This window comes from Pelodiscus sinensis, chromosome 3 (assembly GCF_049634645.1).
Source record: "Pelodiscus sinensis isolate JC-2024 chromosome 3, ASM4963464v1, whole genome shotgun sequence".
Classification (NCBI taxonomy): Eukaryota; Metazoa; Chordata; order Testudines; family Trionychidae; genus Pelodiscus; species Pelodiscus sinensis.
In genome coordinates, this window is record NC_134713.1 from 53887913 (window position 1) to 53905439 (window position 17527).

General features: G+C 41.6%; 1 protein-coding gene across 3 annotated transcripts in view; it reads left to right on the forward strand.

Moving 5' to 3' along the window:
- KCNQ5 (potassium voltage-gated channel subfamily Q member 5) overlaps nt 1-17527 on the forward strand; it is a 451318-nt gene that overhangs the window by 397532 nt on the left and 36259 nt on the right. For all 3 annotated transcript variants that reach the window (XM_075923769.1, XM_006127210.4, XM_006127213.4), the window contains exons 6-8: nt 3576-3686; nt 8537-8632; nt 16964-17058. In XM_075923769.1, the coding sequence (XP_075779884.1) occupies nt 3576-3686; nt 8537-8632; nt 16964-17058 (302 nt within the window). The remainder of the gene's footprint in view (nt 1-3575; nt 3687-8536; nt 8633-16963; nt 17059-17527) is intronic.

A 17527-nucleotide genomic window follows, 5' to 3' on the forward strand; every position in this document is an offset into this window, starting at 1 on the left:
CTGCCTTCGTCTAAGATGTACACTATCCTCAACAATAGAAACAGTCAGGGTAATGTTTACTATCTATGAGCCCTAAAGAGCTTACATCCCATTTGCTAAAAAACTATTTCACGGGGTAGACTCACCTCCATGACCTCTCCAGTTGGTAGCACTGGGGATTAGCTTTTGTCTGATCGCTGGACACCTCCCTCTGTCTGGTGTCTCCCTGTGTCCTCACTTCACTCTCTTACATCACTCTTGGACCGCAGTGTCTTCTTCAGGACACTGTCCTCCAGCAGTCCCCATTCCAGAGTCTCTTGACCCTCTTCCAGGGCACGGGGGAGGGTGTTTATCAGTCCCTCCAGTGTCCTCCCCTCTCAGGAAACACCCAGTCCCCCTCTAGGGAACACATGATTCCTTTAGACCCTCCCTGCCTCAGTGACCCACTGCCAGTCTTCATCTAGCTCCTGCCTCAGGGGCAAACGGCAGTCTGAAATGGTCACTCATCATTGGCAAGTGGGTGTGGACCTGCTGCCTTTTCCTACCCTGGCTGGCTCTCTGTGGCCCTCTTGCATTCAGGTCTGGCCTCAGGCCCTGCAGCTTTCTTGGCCAGAGCTTCCCCTGCTCTGACTTCCTTGCCTAGCACTGGTCTACCTCCAGGAAGCCTTCTACTTCCCAGGCAGGCAGGTCCTTCTGCTTACCAGCACAAGTAAGTCCCCCTCTCTCCCGCCAGTAGCCCTTCTTTATATAGCTCCCAGCTGGGCCCTAATCAGCAATAACCCCCTCAGCTGGAGCTTCGCTGGGTTTTGCCCTTAAAGGGCGAGTGCAGGGCAGATGAGTTGTCACACACTACCTTTGCCCAGGGATCACCATTGCCTTGAGCTGCCTTGCTTTGGCCACCTTTCCCAAGAGTGACTTGAGAAAGTCATAGGCATTTTCTTTGGAAACTGGTTTCTGTCAGGCAACTGTCTAAGCCTATACTTGTTCATATTTAGAACATTAAGTAATATAGTTCTCTTTGGCCAAGATTTCAACTAATCACAGGCTGTGGAATCCTCGGCATTCTGCCTGTTGTTGTCCATGTTTTCTTTTAAAGTTTAATTTGCTCTCTTCCGGACATGAGACACTTGATGTTCCATTTGGAATTAGTAAACTCCTCTGTCCAAAATTAATTTTTTTTCAGATGGTGTAATTCACTCTGCCCACCTAAAGCTCTATACTGGGGAAGTGCAGGGAGACAAAATCCTCCCACCAGCACAGTCCCCATATGGCATAAGGGATCAGTGGGCAAAGGCTTCCCCAGCCGACAGATCCGTGTCTAGACTGCCGTGCTGTGCTGGATCAGCTGATCGGCGGCACAGCACGGTGGCCATGTTTATTTTAATGAAGCGGGGATTATTTAAATCCCCGCTTCCTTGCCTATGCTGGGTAAACTAGTTTACGTGGCTCCGTCGATGGAACCATGTAGTCTAGACATACCCTAAATCTTCTTGCGCAAGAGCGGGCGGACAGTGTAGACGCTCTGCGGGTTCTTGCATATGAAAGGCCATTCTTGCACAAGAACCTGCCAGTGTAGACAAAGCCAAGGTGTGTGAGATTGTGTGTGACTGTGTGTGGCACAGAGACTGGGAGAGTATATGTGCCACCATGTGTGTATATGAACAATGACTGTGTGTATGTGAGGCACACTGAGAAACACAGTGTGTGTGTGTGTGTGTGTGTGTGTGTGTGTGTGAGAGTGAGACAGAGATTCTCTGTGGGGGAGCACAGAGACTGGTTGTGTATGTGACAGAGACTGTGTGTGACAGACTTTTTGTGTGACACAGAGCGTGTAAGCTAGAAGGAGCTGGCTGCTGGAGAAATGTTAGGAACAATGCACTGCCTCTTTAAGAATCATTTGTCTGGATCACAGTTCATACCTTAGACTGTAGTAGCCTCCTGAATGTTCCTTGCTCTGACCCCTGTTCTGCAGAGATGGGTACAAGGCAGAGGACGAAGCTTGGTCCTGCTTTGAGGGCGGGGGGCTGGACTCGATGACCTCTCAAGGTCCCTTCCAGTCCTATGATTCTATTATTCCCCTCCCATTGTCTTCCCCCCTGCACAGCTAGCAAGAGAGTCCTGGGAGCAGCTGCAGGACCAAGCAATGTGGGGAGAGGGGCAGCTGAGCACACGATGCCAGCTTTAAATTGCCAGCTCTGCCAATCAGCTGGGTGAGCCAAATAGAAATATTGTGTAGGCTGGGTCCATCCCGTGGGCTGTATTTTCCGCATCCCTGTTGTAGTCAGAGGAGGGATAAATTCAGTGAGTGGTAGTAGCACCTGAGTTACCCAGGCAGAGACTTCCAACACATACTGAGCACTGTCATAATCTGTACTTGTGCTACAAGACCTCTGCTTCTACCCTACAGCTTTTTCTGAGTTGTGTATGCTGTCACATGAAGGGGAGTTGTGAATAGCGTGGTACAAATGCTATCCTTCTTCACTTATGCATGCATGTCTGAGCTGATATTACCTGATGATTTGACCTACTTCTTTCATTAGTTTTAGCCCAGAATTGCCTGGGTCCTTCAGGGCAGGGAGCTTGTGGTGTGGGGAGTGCGAGAGTAAGGGCAGGGCCTTAGGTATTGGTTGGGGGGTGGGGAGTGCAGGATGCAGGGGTAGAAGGGGTGTGGGTTAGGGGTGAGGAGGGACTAAGCGAGGAGGGCCATCTGTCATAGGCTTGTTCTTTCCCCTGGCCTTCAGTGGTCTTTTTCACAACCCCCATACCCCACTCTAGCCAGCAAGGGCCCTTTTTTACCCTCCCAATCTCCCCAGGAACATGAATCCAGGACTGCAGCTGTGCTACTGACACATTTTTAGACATTTCTAACATTTCTGTGCTGCTAGCAAAGACAAACCTATGGTCCTTTTTTTTTTACACAGCCTTGTTGCAGTGTAATTTTTGGTTTTCCTTTTCACCCTATGTGCTTGAGAGAGTTATGCTGAAAAAGATGGCATTGCTCTAGTTGTCCAGATGTGTTCATAGAAAACATAACATCTTCCTGCACTTCCTTTGACCTTGTCTTACCTATTAACTTATACTTCCTTTTTAATCACTGGAGTATTAAATCTTTGCATTGCAGCCTTTGGCACACATGTTGTCTATTGTGCAAATTCTTGCAGTGTACTCCTGATTGTTACGCTCAACATATGCACAATTATGTACAATTACATATGTACAATTACATATGCACAAAAAATGATGGTGCTTTCTGCCCAGTTTCCACTTGCTCAGGTCCATATCTTCATTGTCGGAGAAGATGCATAACTCTTGATGGGTAGGACCCAATTTAAAGGCTCTGCGGGTGCATGTGTCTGTCCCATGCATTGCCTCCATTCGTTGTTATGAAGTTATTCCTACCCATTTGTTTAAATAACTTTTTTCCTTTACAGATGGGTTCTAAAATAGAACGTTCTGTTAAAAGAGACACTTCTAGATTTTCATTTATCTTGGTGAATGATGATTTGCAGGAAAAGTTCTTGCATATTGTGCATCTGACCTGTAACTTTTTTCTCATGTACTTCTATTACATGTGGTATTTATTCATTGCTTTATAGATCACATTGACAACAATTGGCTATGGAGACAAAACTCCTCTGACTTGGCTTGGAAGGCTGCTTTCTGCTGGGTTTGCTCTACTTGGCATTTCTTTCTTTGCACTACCTGCTGTGAGTATCTTTACAAAAATAAAAATAAAGTAATAGGAACGTCAATAACTCCTAAAGCTGACATGGTTTGAGAAGCTGCTGGAAGCTTTCAGCATAAAGAGTCATTGTTTGAATATGTAAAGCTCCTTCACTAATGTTAACACTTTTCTAGAGTGCCTTTTCATAGCACAAGGAAATCTGATCATGCAGTTGGATAACCAACAAAAAGCCCCTTTTCCTGTGGCGTTAGCCTGGAGCACTATGTTATTATGACTCCAGTATTTCTAAAGCTGTACAGTTGCTCGCTTGTGAGCTAGTACGTCAGATATGGCCATCTATTACCTAACCACAGAGTTTAAGTAGAACATTATTCAGTAAAAAAAGCAAAAAAAAAGTATAGGCCCATGTGTTCAGTTTTGAAGCAGAATTCTTCATTGGTTTAATTGATTCACTGTTAAAACTCATAGGAGCCTATGAAAGTTTCATTGAAAAGACTTATCTTTGTATTTGTGTGAGGTTTGATCAAAAATGGAAAAGATCTTTTTCCCAGGATTGACTCCCTGCTGTATTTTGAATGGCAGAAATTCCTTTCTCTGCCTGTGACTTGGGCCTCATACACCAGTACTACTTTTCTCTCTGAGCCTTGAAATTATTGAGCAGATATTTTCTTCTGGATTTATTGCTGTTGGGAAAATTAGGACATTGCAAGTGATTGGTCTACAATGACCACATTAGATCTATCAATCGACTGCAGTAGACTTCATAAATCAGGCAGAAGCTGTAAACCATATTGCACACACAGGCTTCTAAGCTGTTTTTATCCATTGTGTCCAAAGATTCTAACTGGCTCATTTTCCCTATGCCTTTTTCTATTTCCTTTAACCCATAACAAGCAAAAGAAAATAACCTATAAGCTTGTATTTTGCTCACTTGCATTTGAATCTGTCATAGAGTTTAGCATACAGCTTGCAGCTTAAAGGCTGCCCCTCGTTTTGTATAAAAACTTGAGTTTCAAGCCTCCTTTTTAAGGTCTTCCCACTCACCAAACCTCTGCCTTATGATAGATTCCATAGACTTTAAGGTCAGAAGGGATCATTATGATGATCTAGTCCAGTGGTTCTCAAACTGTGAGTTGGGACTGCAAAGTATCCTGTTGACCCTGTTTTAATGGGGTTGTCAAGGGCTGGTGGTAGACTTGATGGGGCCCAGAGTCAAAGCTGAAGTCTGACCCTCACCACCCTTCGGCTTTGGCTTCAGCCCTGGGGGCAGGACTCAGGTTACAGTCTTCCCCCTTCCACATGGGGATGAAACCCTTAGTCTTTGGCTTTGCCTCTCCACCTATCCCAAGGAGGCAGGGTTTAGGGCGGCTCAGACTTTAACCCTGGAGCCATGTAGTAATTTTTGTTGTCAGAATGGAGTTACAACATAATGAAATCTGAAAACCACTGATTTTTGACTGACCTGCACATTGCAGGCCGTAGAACCTTACACAACTTAATAGACCCACTAGCCTCCACCTGAGTTACTGATGTCCTCAAATCATGGTTTAAAGACTTCAGGTTACAGAGAACCACAAATGGAGCTGAGTGATGTGGCACAAATTGTGAGTTGGAAATACGTTTTATATCGGCAAAAATAGGTAAATTCATACCACAGTTATACACATATCTCATAATTAGGGCCCTACCAAATGCACAGTCCATTTTGATCAATTTCACAGCCCTAGGATGTTAAAAATAATACATTCACAATTTCAGTTGTTTAAATCTGAAATGTCACAGTGTTGTTATTGTAGGGGTCCTGACCCAAAGAGGAGTTCTGGGGGGTTGCAAGCTAAGTTCACGCTAAGCCCCATGCTGGGGCTTGGGTCTGCATTGGGCAGAGGTGTCTGGGGCAGCTCTATGCTGTGGCTGGTGGAGAAGCAGCCAACATAGTAGGTCTGGCTCCTAGGTGGGGAGACCGTAAGGCTCCGTGCACTGCCTCTGCCCTACAGGCAAGGTCAGTATGTGCAGCATCCTGCTGGGCCTCACGCCCCACCCCCAGGATACCTGCTGGCCACTTCTGGGACCCAGCTCAGTAACCCACAACAGGCAGGCACCAGACAGCCTGCCTTAGTTCTTCTGCCCAGGAGCTTCCCAGCTAAGCCCAAGCCCCATCTCCCTGCTCCACCCTGAGCCTCCCCGCCAACCGGGAGCCATCTCATGCACCCCAAACCTTTTAACCTTGACCTTATCTGATGAAGTGTGTTTTACCACAAAAGCCATGATACTATATATATTTTTGTTAGTCTCTAAGGTGCCACAGAGCTACTTGCTCTTTTTAAAGTTACAGACTAAGATGGCTACACCTCTGATACTTTTTGACTTAGGTTATGTCTACACTTGCTCCCTAGTTCGACCTTGGGATGCAAATGTAGCCAACCGAAATTGCTAATGAAGCAGGGATTTAAATAAGTACTCTCTGGGACGCGTTAGTTCAAACCAAACCCCTTGGTTTGAACTAACGTTACTCCTCAAAAAATCCCCACTTCATTAGCAATTTCAGTTGGCTACATATGCATCCCTAGCTTGAACTAGGGAGCAAGTGTAGATGTACCCCTACAGACGTTTAAAAAAGCTTTAATGGAAATAAGCACCATCCAATGAGTAAAATATACTGGATATGCTAGAAATAACATTACATTTAACTTGTGTACATAAACCGTACACGTGAAACTTGTATTTATTTATTCACTTGCTTATAGAGAGATGTACAAATATTTTAATTGCTATTAGACTTTTTATATTTAACCATAAACAATGACCAACATTAAAAGTCAGCTTTAATATATGTGTATTTTTCATGGATTTTCTTTTATTTTTCTTGCATAAGAGTCAGGTGGAATCTTTTCTCCTTATAATGCAAAATGATTCAGTGGAATAACAATTCTTGCAGAAGCTTTGGAAGCAAGCATATTGGCATTTTTGGCCTGTTGAGTATTCCTGCGTTGAAAAAAGTCAAAAGTAGTAAAGATTTCATTATAACCTCTATTTCAAAACCAGTATTCCCAATCCCAAATGTTCAAAAATCATGAGTCAGGCTCACCAAAAACCATGACATTGGTTTTATAATAATCAGATTATGTAAATAATCAATTTTTAGTTCTTTTTTGTCATCTGCTTATTGAACCTTCTGACATGAATGGGGACACATTTTCAAGTTCTCTCCAGAACCACAAGAACTAGAAACCTACTTTAAAATAAAATGTAAGCTGAAATCATCACATATCCACATGTGTTGAGGAGTTGGGGCTTTAAGAAACACAATAATTTATCATAATACTCATGACAAAATCATTTGAATTGGTAACCCTGCAAACCATGGAATCAATAATATATATTAATTAATTGGACTGAAAAAATTGTCATATGCAGAGTGATCAATCCATAGGCTAAATCAGGGTGGCTGCCCCAGGTCCTGCACTTTTGGAGACCCTGCAGCGGCTGTACCAACCATCCTATTGATGGGGAGGAACCAAGGGATTATGGGGGCCTGGTATGGGGCAGTAGCAGGGGTTGCCTGCCCTCTCTACCTACCACACAGGCGGCAAGAGTCAGAGTGACCTGGAAGCCTGCTCTGCCTCACTGGCCCATCCAGCCCTCTCCTGGCCCACCGCACTTGGCTTCTCAGTGGTGATGTTCCAGGTCCCACCGCCCACTTTGTGAGTGGAGGGAGGTGAATCCTGCTGCTACCAAGCCAGTCCCCATAATCCCTGGGTCACGTTACTCAGGTGAGGGGGGAAAGGGGCAGGGCAAGGTTTGGGTAAAGCAGGGGCAGGGCTTAGGGAACGGTGGGACAGGGAGCAGGGAAGGGGCAGGTCCTGGGGCAGTGGGGATTTGTCCCAGTCCCCGTACCCTCCTTGGGACAGCGCTGGCCATATGCTATTTTTGAATGTTCTAAATTCAAAAATTACAAGGCCGAATTGTGATGCTAAGGCTACGTCTACACTACGAGTTTTCTCTGCCAAAAATATGCTAATGAGGGACTCATTTGCATGAGGTGCAATCTCATTTGCATATTTTCTGCAACTCTTGCGCGAAAAGGGGGTTTTGCACAAAAAGAAAACATCCACACTGCTTATTTTTGCGCAAAAACCCTAGCACAAAAACAGATCAGCAGAAAATATGGAAATGAGATCGCGACTCATGCAAGTGAGTCCCTCATTAGCATACTTTTTGCCAAGAAAACTCATAGTATAGACGTAGCCTAAGTGAAATATATACATGCTTAGTTACCTACACAGATACCTTGTTTGAAGAATCAGTAGCACACAGTAGCCTACGACAACAAATGGTTTATATGAGCAGCTTCTCAGTAACAAGTCTGCAAGGTTGTGTCTACACTGCACCCTTACCTAGAAATAAGCAACGCAATTTGCGCTACGTAAAGTGCATAGCTTATTTTGATCTAATTTTGAAATAGCTTATTTTGAAACATCCGTTAACACTTGTTCCACAAGAGTTACAGGGATGCCGGAATAGTGCACCCATTATTTCTAAATTTATTTCAAAATAACGGGTACACTCAAAAGACATGAAATAGCTATTTCGGGATACTTCCGGTATCCCGAAATAGCGCTGCATCTAGACGTAGCCCAAATGTTCTTTCTTACATTTGGATTCTCATATTTTACACTGCGTGGTCATTGTCTGTTGTTAAACCTTATACTGTAGTAAATGTGGCTATTAGAAATAATCAGACAAAACAATGCCCACTGTAAATATTGGTGCTTTATTTTTTAACATCCTCACAGCTTCAGAGCTGATGTATTAAAACTATTTTTACACTTCTTCTCCTAATGATAAAAACTGTTGGGTTGTATTTTACTGTAGGGTATTCTTGGCTCAGGCTTTGCACTGAAAGTACAAGAACAGCACCGTCAGAAACATTTTGAGAAAAGAAGGAATCCAGCTGCCAGTTTAATTCAGGTAAATATCAAAGCAGTGAGAAGATAAAATAGAGTTCAAAGTGCTTGTTGAATAAATTTTACCTCCTGTATTATGCAAAGTTATTGTTTATTTGCCATGAACTGAATATTTTGTTAAGATGAACTGAGTTCAATAAACACCATGTGTTTGTATAATATTATATTCAGCTTTCCAGTGCATGGTCCTATGCATTATTGAATTTCAGACTAATATTCATGCCAAAATGGCTGTGTAAGGATGCAAATTATGTGTGTATTCATGCATGACATTTGATAATATAAATTACTTGGGAAAACAGATCTAATCACTAAAGAACAAGATTAAGAGATAACACAGCACTCTTGCCCAGATTCAATTACTTTTCACTACTACAGGGCTCACCTGAGTAATATATTCCTTAAAAGTGTTGTTTCCTATCCAGAGAATAGCTTTCCATATCATCCAGTTGAAGAAATACAAATTTGAATAGTTCAGCATCTTGAAATGATGAACATTTTCCCTCTTACTGTATTGAAGTGGTGGTACAGATCAATGTTTTAAAAGAGATAAAAGAAAATGAAAAATGTTCGAATATTTGATCATTTAAAATGTTATTTTTTATAATTTAACTTTCTGTCAGAATGGTTTTCAACTTGCTGATGACTCTTATTGCAGTTCTCTCATTCTAAATACAGGGGGGGAGAGAAAAAATCAGTTTTCTACTGAACTTTATTGTATTTCATGTACTGGACTGAAATGCAAATAATCACCTTCATTTACTTGTTTTGAAACCAGTTCTTTTAAATGTGTGCAATATATGGTCTGGCAAGTGAAAACAAAGAACCTGAGCAGTTCATATAATATTGTTTCATTAAACTTAAGAAGCTGACAAAGGAGTTGGACTGTTAAGGCAGTTAATAAATTATTAATTGACTTATCATAACTTTATCATTCCTTTTGCACCTACTGTGTAGGATGAGTGAAACTCTCCAAGTGATACACATTCTGATTGCATTGTTTGATGAATTTACAAAGTAATTTCATAGATATAGTAAACTTTTGTAAGGCATTTGATTTAGTACCAATGTGTCATGGTCACATTGGTCATGGCCAAATTGTCTAGTGGATAGATCCAGAGTCAGACATCGGGAATCAACGTCACAGGGGATCAATCTAAGGTTAGGAACTAGGGGTTATCACGAAAAGTAGTGGCTAAGCCAGGAACCAGGAGGCTAAGTCAAGGTCAGGAACCAGAAGTCAGAAGGAGGAGTCAAAGTCAAGTCAGAAATCACATATAGGATCTAGGAGGAAAACTGGGAACCAGTGATCTGAAGCAGAAGACACACCAGATACCAGAAATATGGTATCAGAGCCAGGAGATAAAGCCAAAGTCAAAAATCAGGGAGCAGAAAGAGGCAAGGAAGCAGGGCCTATAGCAGCAACTGGCTGGGGTTGCATTTAATTGCACAAACTTACTGAACCCTACACAGGTTTAATTATTAAGTCTAGACCCATCTGGAGTTGGGAATGTCCTTTCAACGGGGGGTGGGACCTGAGGCTTCTGACCTGCTCCAAGTGTTTTTGCTACCAGAACTGTTAGGTGGTGTTGCTGCCCAGGGAGTTTGCTGACCTGGATTCTAGAGCTTCTGCTCCTAAAATCACCTCCTTGCTCAAGGATAAACCTATGGCACCATCTTCCCAGGCTTTAATTGGGCTGCCTTAGTAGAAAGCCTCGATAGCAGGGGTTTGCAATCTGTGGCTCTAGAGCCAAATATGGCTGTTTTGTCATTCCCAAAATACACACACATTTTTAAATTAAAATGAAAAAGTAATTCAAAATTTTAAAAGTGCATAACTACTCATCCCAAGATGATTATTTTTGTCTAGTTCACCTTAAATGTTCATTTTAACAACCATCCTCACCACTCATTGGGGGTTGTGCATATTCTTTTTTTATTTGATTGGTCAAAAAATCTTTCCATCATCATATGTGATGGTGAACTCTAACCTCCTAACAGCAAAAATGGCAAAGAGAAAGAGAGATGACGAGTATCGAAATTTTCAAAAGGACTGTACAGACTTGTGTGCGTTTGTGGATAGGTCTGGATCTCCACACTGTCTCATTTGTAGTGAGAGACTGTTCTCAAACAATAAAAATGAATTTCAAGACAAAACATTATGCATTTGCTACTAAATTCCCAAGGGTGATGCATGAAAAAAAGCCTGCTAAGAGCTACAGTGAAAAATGAACATTGGACCAAACAGCCTGCTGGCATGGTCAAAAAAGGTCAGAGCTTAAACTCAGCAAGTTGTGTGGGCTCATAAAGCATTATTTGAGAGGGGAAGCCTTTCACTGATGGGGATTATGTGAAGAGATGCATGCTAAAAATTGATCATGAACTATTTGATAAGTTTCACAACAAGGACAAAAATCTTACAGAACATTTAAGATGTGCTATTATTGGCAAAAGCAGTTCATGACAGCTGTGAAAATGGCCCATCAAATCGACAAGGAACAGATGCAAAATTTGAGTACAGCTACTTATTTTGCGTTTGCTTTGCATAAGACAACCGACGTATGTGAAGTTAATCGGTCATGTATTCTGGGACAATATATTTGTGGAAATGCCGTGCACAAAGAAATGATTGAGATATTACCAATGAAAAATCAAACAAGGGGCAAAGACATCCTTAAATCTTTGATGAACTTTGTAAACGAGAAAGAAATACAGATAGATAATCTTAAGTCGCTGTGTACGTATGGTGCACCTACCATAGTCAGCAAATATAGGGGATTTCTTACTCTTGTCAGAAAAGCTGAACTATCCATTTTTGAACTTTTATTGCATTGTGCATCAGGAGGCACTTTGTGTGCAATCTTGTGGAACCAAACTTGGAAATGTAATGGAACTAGTCATTCGCATTCTGAACTGGATTCTTCCCCAAGCCATAAATTACCATCAAGTTTAGTCACTGCTTCAGAAAATAGATTCCAAATACTCCCATCTACTAATGCACAATGTTTGCTGGTTATCTCGTGGCTAAGTTTTGTCTTGTTTTGCCACCTGCATTAATGAGATTAAGTCATTTTTTTGATAAGAAGGGTGTCAAACATGTCAAGCTTTCAGACTGTGTGACTGGTTGCTCAAGATTTACTATCTCCTTGACATTACCAGTCATTTAAATGAGACGAACCTTAAGCTAGAAGGGCAAGGAAATACAGTCCTGACTCTGCAGCAGCCAGTGTTCGGATTTGAATCAAAATTGACTCTTCATCAAAGATATTGAGATGGGTAGACTGAAACATTTTGAAAGATTACAAATGTTTCATGATTCGAATCAGAAAGAGAGTCCAAATAACAGCCTTGATTTGCAGCAGCTTGCAGGGTTTGTTTCTGAGCTCCTGATGGCATTCTAGTCTCATTTTGTTGACTTTTGCAAACACAGTGCTCTGTTTAAGTTTATGATTCGCTCACATAAAGCGTCTGTTGAAGAACTGGATTTGACAGTCATTCCAGGCATCTCAGTCAGCGATTTGGAAATGGAAATAGCAGATTTCAAGGAGTTGGATATCTGGGTGGAAAAATTTATCAAGCTGAATTCTGATTTAGAATGCCTTGTCCCACAAGAATTGACAAAATTGCACAAACGGTCTGACATGGAGAAATTGGAGCATGATGATAATCTGATTCTGCAAATTTGGAAAGAACTTCCCATCATATACAACACCATGCAGAATGTCAGCTTACTTACTTTCAGTGTTTGGCTCCACCTATATGTGTGAGCAGGCTTTCTCTCATTTGAATCACATCAAAGGTAATTTGCACTGAAGATTGACAGAAAACAGCCAGAATGCATGCATGAAGCTGAATTTGACCAGTTATGATATAAACCTCAAAAAAGTGTGAATAAATGCAGCAGCAGAAGTACCATTAAATAAAATCCTTGAGTACAGTGTTTCATTTATGCTATTATTAATCATCACGTAAATTATTAGTAATATTACGTTCTATATTTTCAGTCATGCAAATGAGCATTCATATGCTGGCTCTCTGTTAACCACTTGTTCTGAATTTTGATATAGTTTAGCTCTTTAGTTTGAAAAGGTTGCTGACTCCAGCTCTATAGGGTTGGGAGATTGTACATGATGGGTAAATTGTGAGGATTGCTCATTGGGGCCATACCCCACCAGTCCACAAGATACCCTGCATGGTTCTAGAATCCAGTCTGGTCTGGATTAGATTAAGAATGTTAATGGTTAACCGATTAGCCCACCGCCTGATTAAACCGGTTAACTGATTAAATGCGATTTTACATCCCTAGACTATATGTTTTTCATGATTCTGGACATGGATGGTTGGTAGAAATGGTTGCATTCAGCCCAGAAATGGATTTTCTGTGAATAGCTTCAAAAGAGAGATGGGAAAACAGAATTTTGAGTAATCTTAGGAGGCAGAGTTTAACAGTGGCAGGGTTGATTAGTTGGCAGATGATCCAAGATATCAGTGATCTAGTTTATGGGATGGTCTACAAATGCGGAGATGTTTGGTTGTTAGCCAAACCTTCTTGTCTACTTGCCAGGCTCTCTCCAGTGTGCCAGATGTTACTTGTAGGCCTCTGCCATGGGGTCTGCCCATCGCCTTCTCCAGGCCACTCTGGGAATTAGCTTATTTCAGGTGCTGCGCTCTCTTCTGATGGTCTCTCTACCTGTCTTAGTTATGCTCCTTTGTGACTTGGTCCTCCAGCCAGTTCACTATGTGTGTTTCTCCCTTACAGTGTAGCTCAGTCTTTCAGGGCAAACTTTCTCAGGCAGATCACCCTCCCCTGCCTGGTCTTTGCCACTTTCCCAGTGGCTGGTAGGGGAAATTGGGCCTCATAATCAACATTTCAGACATGGTAAGAATTTGGCTTGGGGACACTGTGTCAATCAAGAACCTCCAAGAGAAATGTGGCTTATGGTGTGTGTGTATGGGCACAGGCTTTGACTTTTGTTTTTCCTGATGGGTGCTTTACTCATTCAACCACAACTTCACTCACTCAACTCCAACTCCACTCTGCCTCTTACTTCTCCCAATCTTCTCCCTCTACCAAGATCCTGCCCACACATCCTGCTTGCCTCCTCTCTTTCCCTTCCTTGGAGACCCTCTGCCTGTGCTTCTCTTCACCTCCTAGCCTGAGGCTTCTCCCACAACTCCCCCTGCTCACCTGCTACTCACTTGTCTCTGACCCCTGGACCTGTCTGCCCACCACTTACTCCTCTCTCTGCCCTTCCCAGAGCCCTTCCCATCCACCACTTGCTCATTTCTGTCCCCTTCTTCTTTAAGGAGGCCTATGTGTAGACTGGGTCTGTATCTTGGAAAGCAATAACTCTGAAACGGACTTAGTGAACAAGTAACCCAATACAAGTTCCCAGTGCAATGCTGTAGCAAGAAAGGATAATGTGATCCTTGAAAGTATAAACAGGGGAGTAGAGAATGGAATTAGGGAGGTGATTTTGCCACAGTCTCCGGCAGTGATGAGGATGGTGCTGGAATAAGGCATTCAGTCCTAGTGTCCATATTTTAACAAGGATATTAATCAATTGTAGGGAATGAAGAAAAGAGCTACAAACATTATTCAAGCACTGGAGAAATTGCTTTACAGTGAGAGACTCAATCTCTTTAGTTTATCAAAAAGCAGATTGGTTTCATTGTATAAGTATCTTCATGGGGAGGACACACAGGGTACTAAAGGGTTCCAGTCTAGGCAGAGAAAGGAATTGCAAGGATCAACACCTTGAAACTGAAGTCCTACAAGTTCTGATTGGAAATTAGTAACACATTTTTAACAGTGAAGATTATTAACTATTGTAACAAATTACCAAGGGAAGTGATGGAGTCTTTATGTTTTTGTCTTTCTGAAAGATATACTTTAGTCAAACACAAGTTATTGGGCTCAATATAGGTAACTGGATGAAATGTAATGGCTTAAGTTATACAGTAAGTCAGAAAAGATGATTTAATGTCCCTTCTGGTCTTTAACTCCATGAATCTATGAATAATTTTGGTGATAAATATTATAATAAGGTATCCAAAAGCTCTGGGGATTTTTTCACATTCAGTAGCAATAAAAATCGGCATTTGCAATTGAGTGGTTGTAAAAACTGTTATTAGTTTTGAGAGCCCTGATTTCTCAATGGCATGGCATGGGAATTAACACAGAGCAATGCAGCATTTAGATCCTACTCTGTCATGCCCCAATGTAATAAATTACCCATATTTAGGTGAGATCCTGTGCTCATTTAGGTGAGATCCTGTGCTCATTCATGCTTCCAAGTCCATATTAGTATAACATGACAGTACATATTAGAAATGTACTCTATTATCTAGGAGACCTTTTAACATAACTGGCTAGATTCTCCGTTTGTGTAAATTTGTGAAGCCAATGTAGCTACATTTTATTTACACCATCTTAGACCAGCAGATGATCTGGCTCATCGTTTTTTGTCCAATTATAAATCTCTTTCAATTCTGTGTATTTGCTTCCCACCCTCCAAATTATTTGTTTCATAGCTTTAAATAACCAAAAATGCTTGAACCAAGGAAAATGTCCTACCTTTCCTCTAATTTTTATAGTTGGTTTTATTATCATTTGCAAATTACATTATGATTAAGAGTACATTTTAGACAAAGGTATTTTATTAAAATTCATGGACAGGTCATGGGCAGTAAACAAAAATTAATAGCCTGTGACCTGTTCATGACTTGTACTGTAAACTCCTGACTAACTTTGAGGTGGTTGGGAATGGTCTGCGGATGCTCAAATGTAGGCATCCTAGAGGCACCACTGGTGGTGAGGGGGTCAGGTGGTAGCACATGGCCTTGGATTCCTGCTAGTGCTGAGGGAAGCAGGGGACAGCATGTGGCCCAGAAACCCTGCAATGTGCTGGGGGGAAAGAGGTCGGTAGCATTGACAGGTTCTCTACTTAGCTCCACATGGGTCCCAAAAGCAGCAACAGCCCTTATCCTCTAGTCAGAGACATGTCCAGGTGTGTCCATGCACTTCCTTCGCCCCATGCACCAGCTCCACAGCTCCCATTGGCTGGGAACTGCAGCACAGGCGGAGGCAGCGCACAGAGCTTCCTGTCCATGCCTCCATCTAGGAACTGAGGGAGAGATATGACACCACTTCTGGAGAACTCCCTGAGGTAAGCACCACCCTTGCCCTCATCCCCTTCTCTGCCATGGCTCCCAGACCTGAGCCAAACTCCTTCACCCAAACTCCTGTGTCAACTGGAGGGAAGAGGGCACATTGGCATGAGACTGCCAAGGTAGCAGCCTGTGCGGCTGGCCCAAGGTTTTCCCAAGCTGCTCGGGTGACTCCCAGCCCAGCCACAACAACCACTGCAGAAGTCTCAGAGATTCTGGAAAGTCACAGAATCTGTGATTTCTGTGACCTGTGTAACAAACTCACAGCCTTAATTATGACTAGAGCTGAGTGAAAATGTTTCAATGAAGAGTCAAACAAAACTGGACTGCTTGACATGAACATTTCAATTGATTAAATATTTTCAGCTGAATGAAATGTGAAAAAACTGGAAGTCTACATGGTTCATTTTGAAATTATCAAAACAAAACATTTTTACTTTTAATTTTGAAACGAGGTTTCATTTCTGAATTTATCTATTTTTTTTAAAGTCAAAGATTAATAGTACACCCAAACCAAAATAACTTCTCTGCCCCATAAAATATCAAGCAGAATGAAACTTATTTTGTGTGTTTGTTTGCTTGTGCAAGAAAAAAACTGAAACAGCTACATGATATTTTTAATCTGAAACAGTTTTTCTCTGATTTTTTAGTTTGGCCCCAAACATTTTATTTAGATAGACAAACAGACATGGACTGCATGACATACACTTTCTGTTTACTGGTTGAATTATGATATTTGACCCAAAAAATTATTAGCCATATTTTATTATGTTCTAATTAGCAATTTTTGCTAGATTTTATTGGTATTGATGTTTATTCAGCCAATCTAACAGGTAATGTTCTTGGTTTGAACAAAGTCCAGACTTTCCATAATCAATATGGTAGCTTTTTCATTTCACATATTGTTGGTTCCTTTGTGCTTTTTTATTGTTTCCTCATACCAGGCTGCTTGGCGGTTTTATTCCACTGATTCCAGCCGAACAAACCTGACAGCCACCTGGCGATATTATGAAAGTATTCTTCCACCCTTCAGGCATGTATCAGTGCTATGAATGATAAAAAAAGCCATGACTTGTATTGGTTTACTAATCTGCTTTTCAATTTTTGTTTCATCCCCTGCTCCCTCTTGCCTTGTTTTTCTTTTTATCATATATCCTGCACGTAGTGTGTATGGCGTAGTTATGCGGCTGATGAGAAATCGGTTTCCATTGCTACCTGGAAGCCTCATTTGAAGGCCTTGCATACCTGCAGCCCTACAAAGTAGGTACAAATATGGCAGCTGGTGCTGTTCTTGATGTCTGTTCAAGCTTATAGAAAATTAGTATTTCTGTTTAGTTTGTTTTTCTCTCTCTCTCTCTCTCTCTCTAATTCCTTTCATGAAAGTCTGAACTAGTAAATCTAGCCAATATTATAGCGACTCTAAATATAGTGGGGATAAATAGAATCCATTTGCATTTAACTATGAAATATCACTGTGCTAAATAATTAGAAGAATGTTTTCACTAATCCTCATCTGTCAAGGTTAAAATTTTACTACTAGTATCCATGCATAGTATCTGCTGTGTTTTAACTGCAATCAATACACACATTAATAGTCACATTTTCAAGTCACACTAATTCATCCTACTTACTGTAGTAAAGACATGTTAATATTTATAGGATTCGTACCTGTTGGTTTCCACAGAAGGTGCTCTTTTCATGGCTCAGCGAATGGTGCTTGCTGACTGAA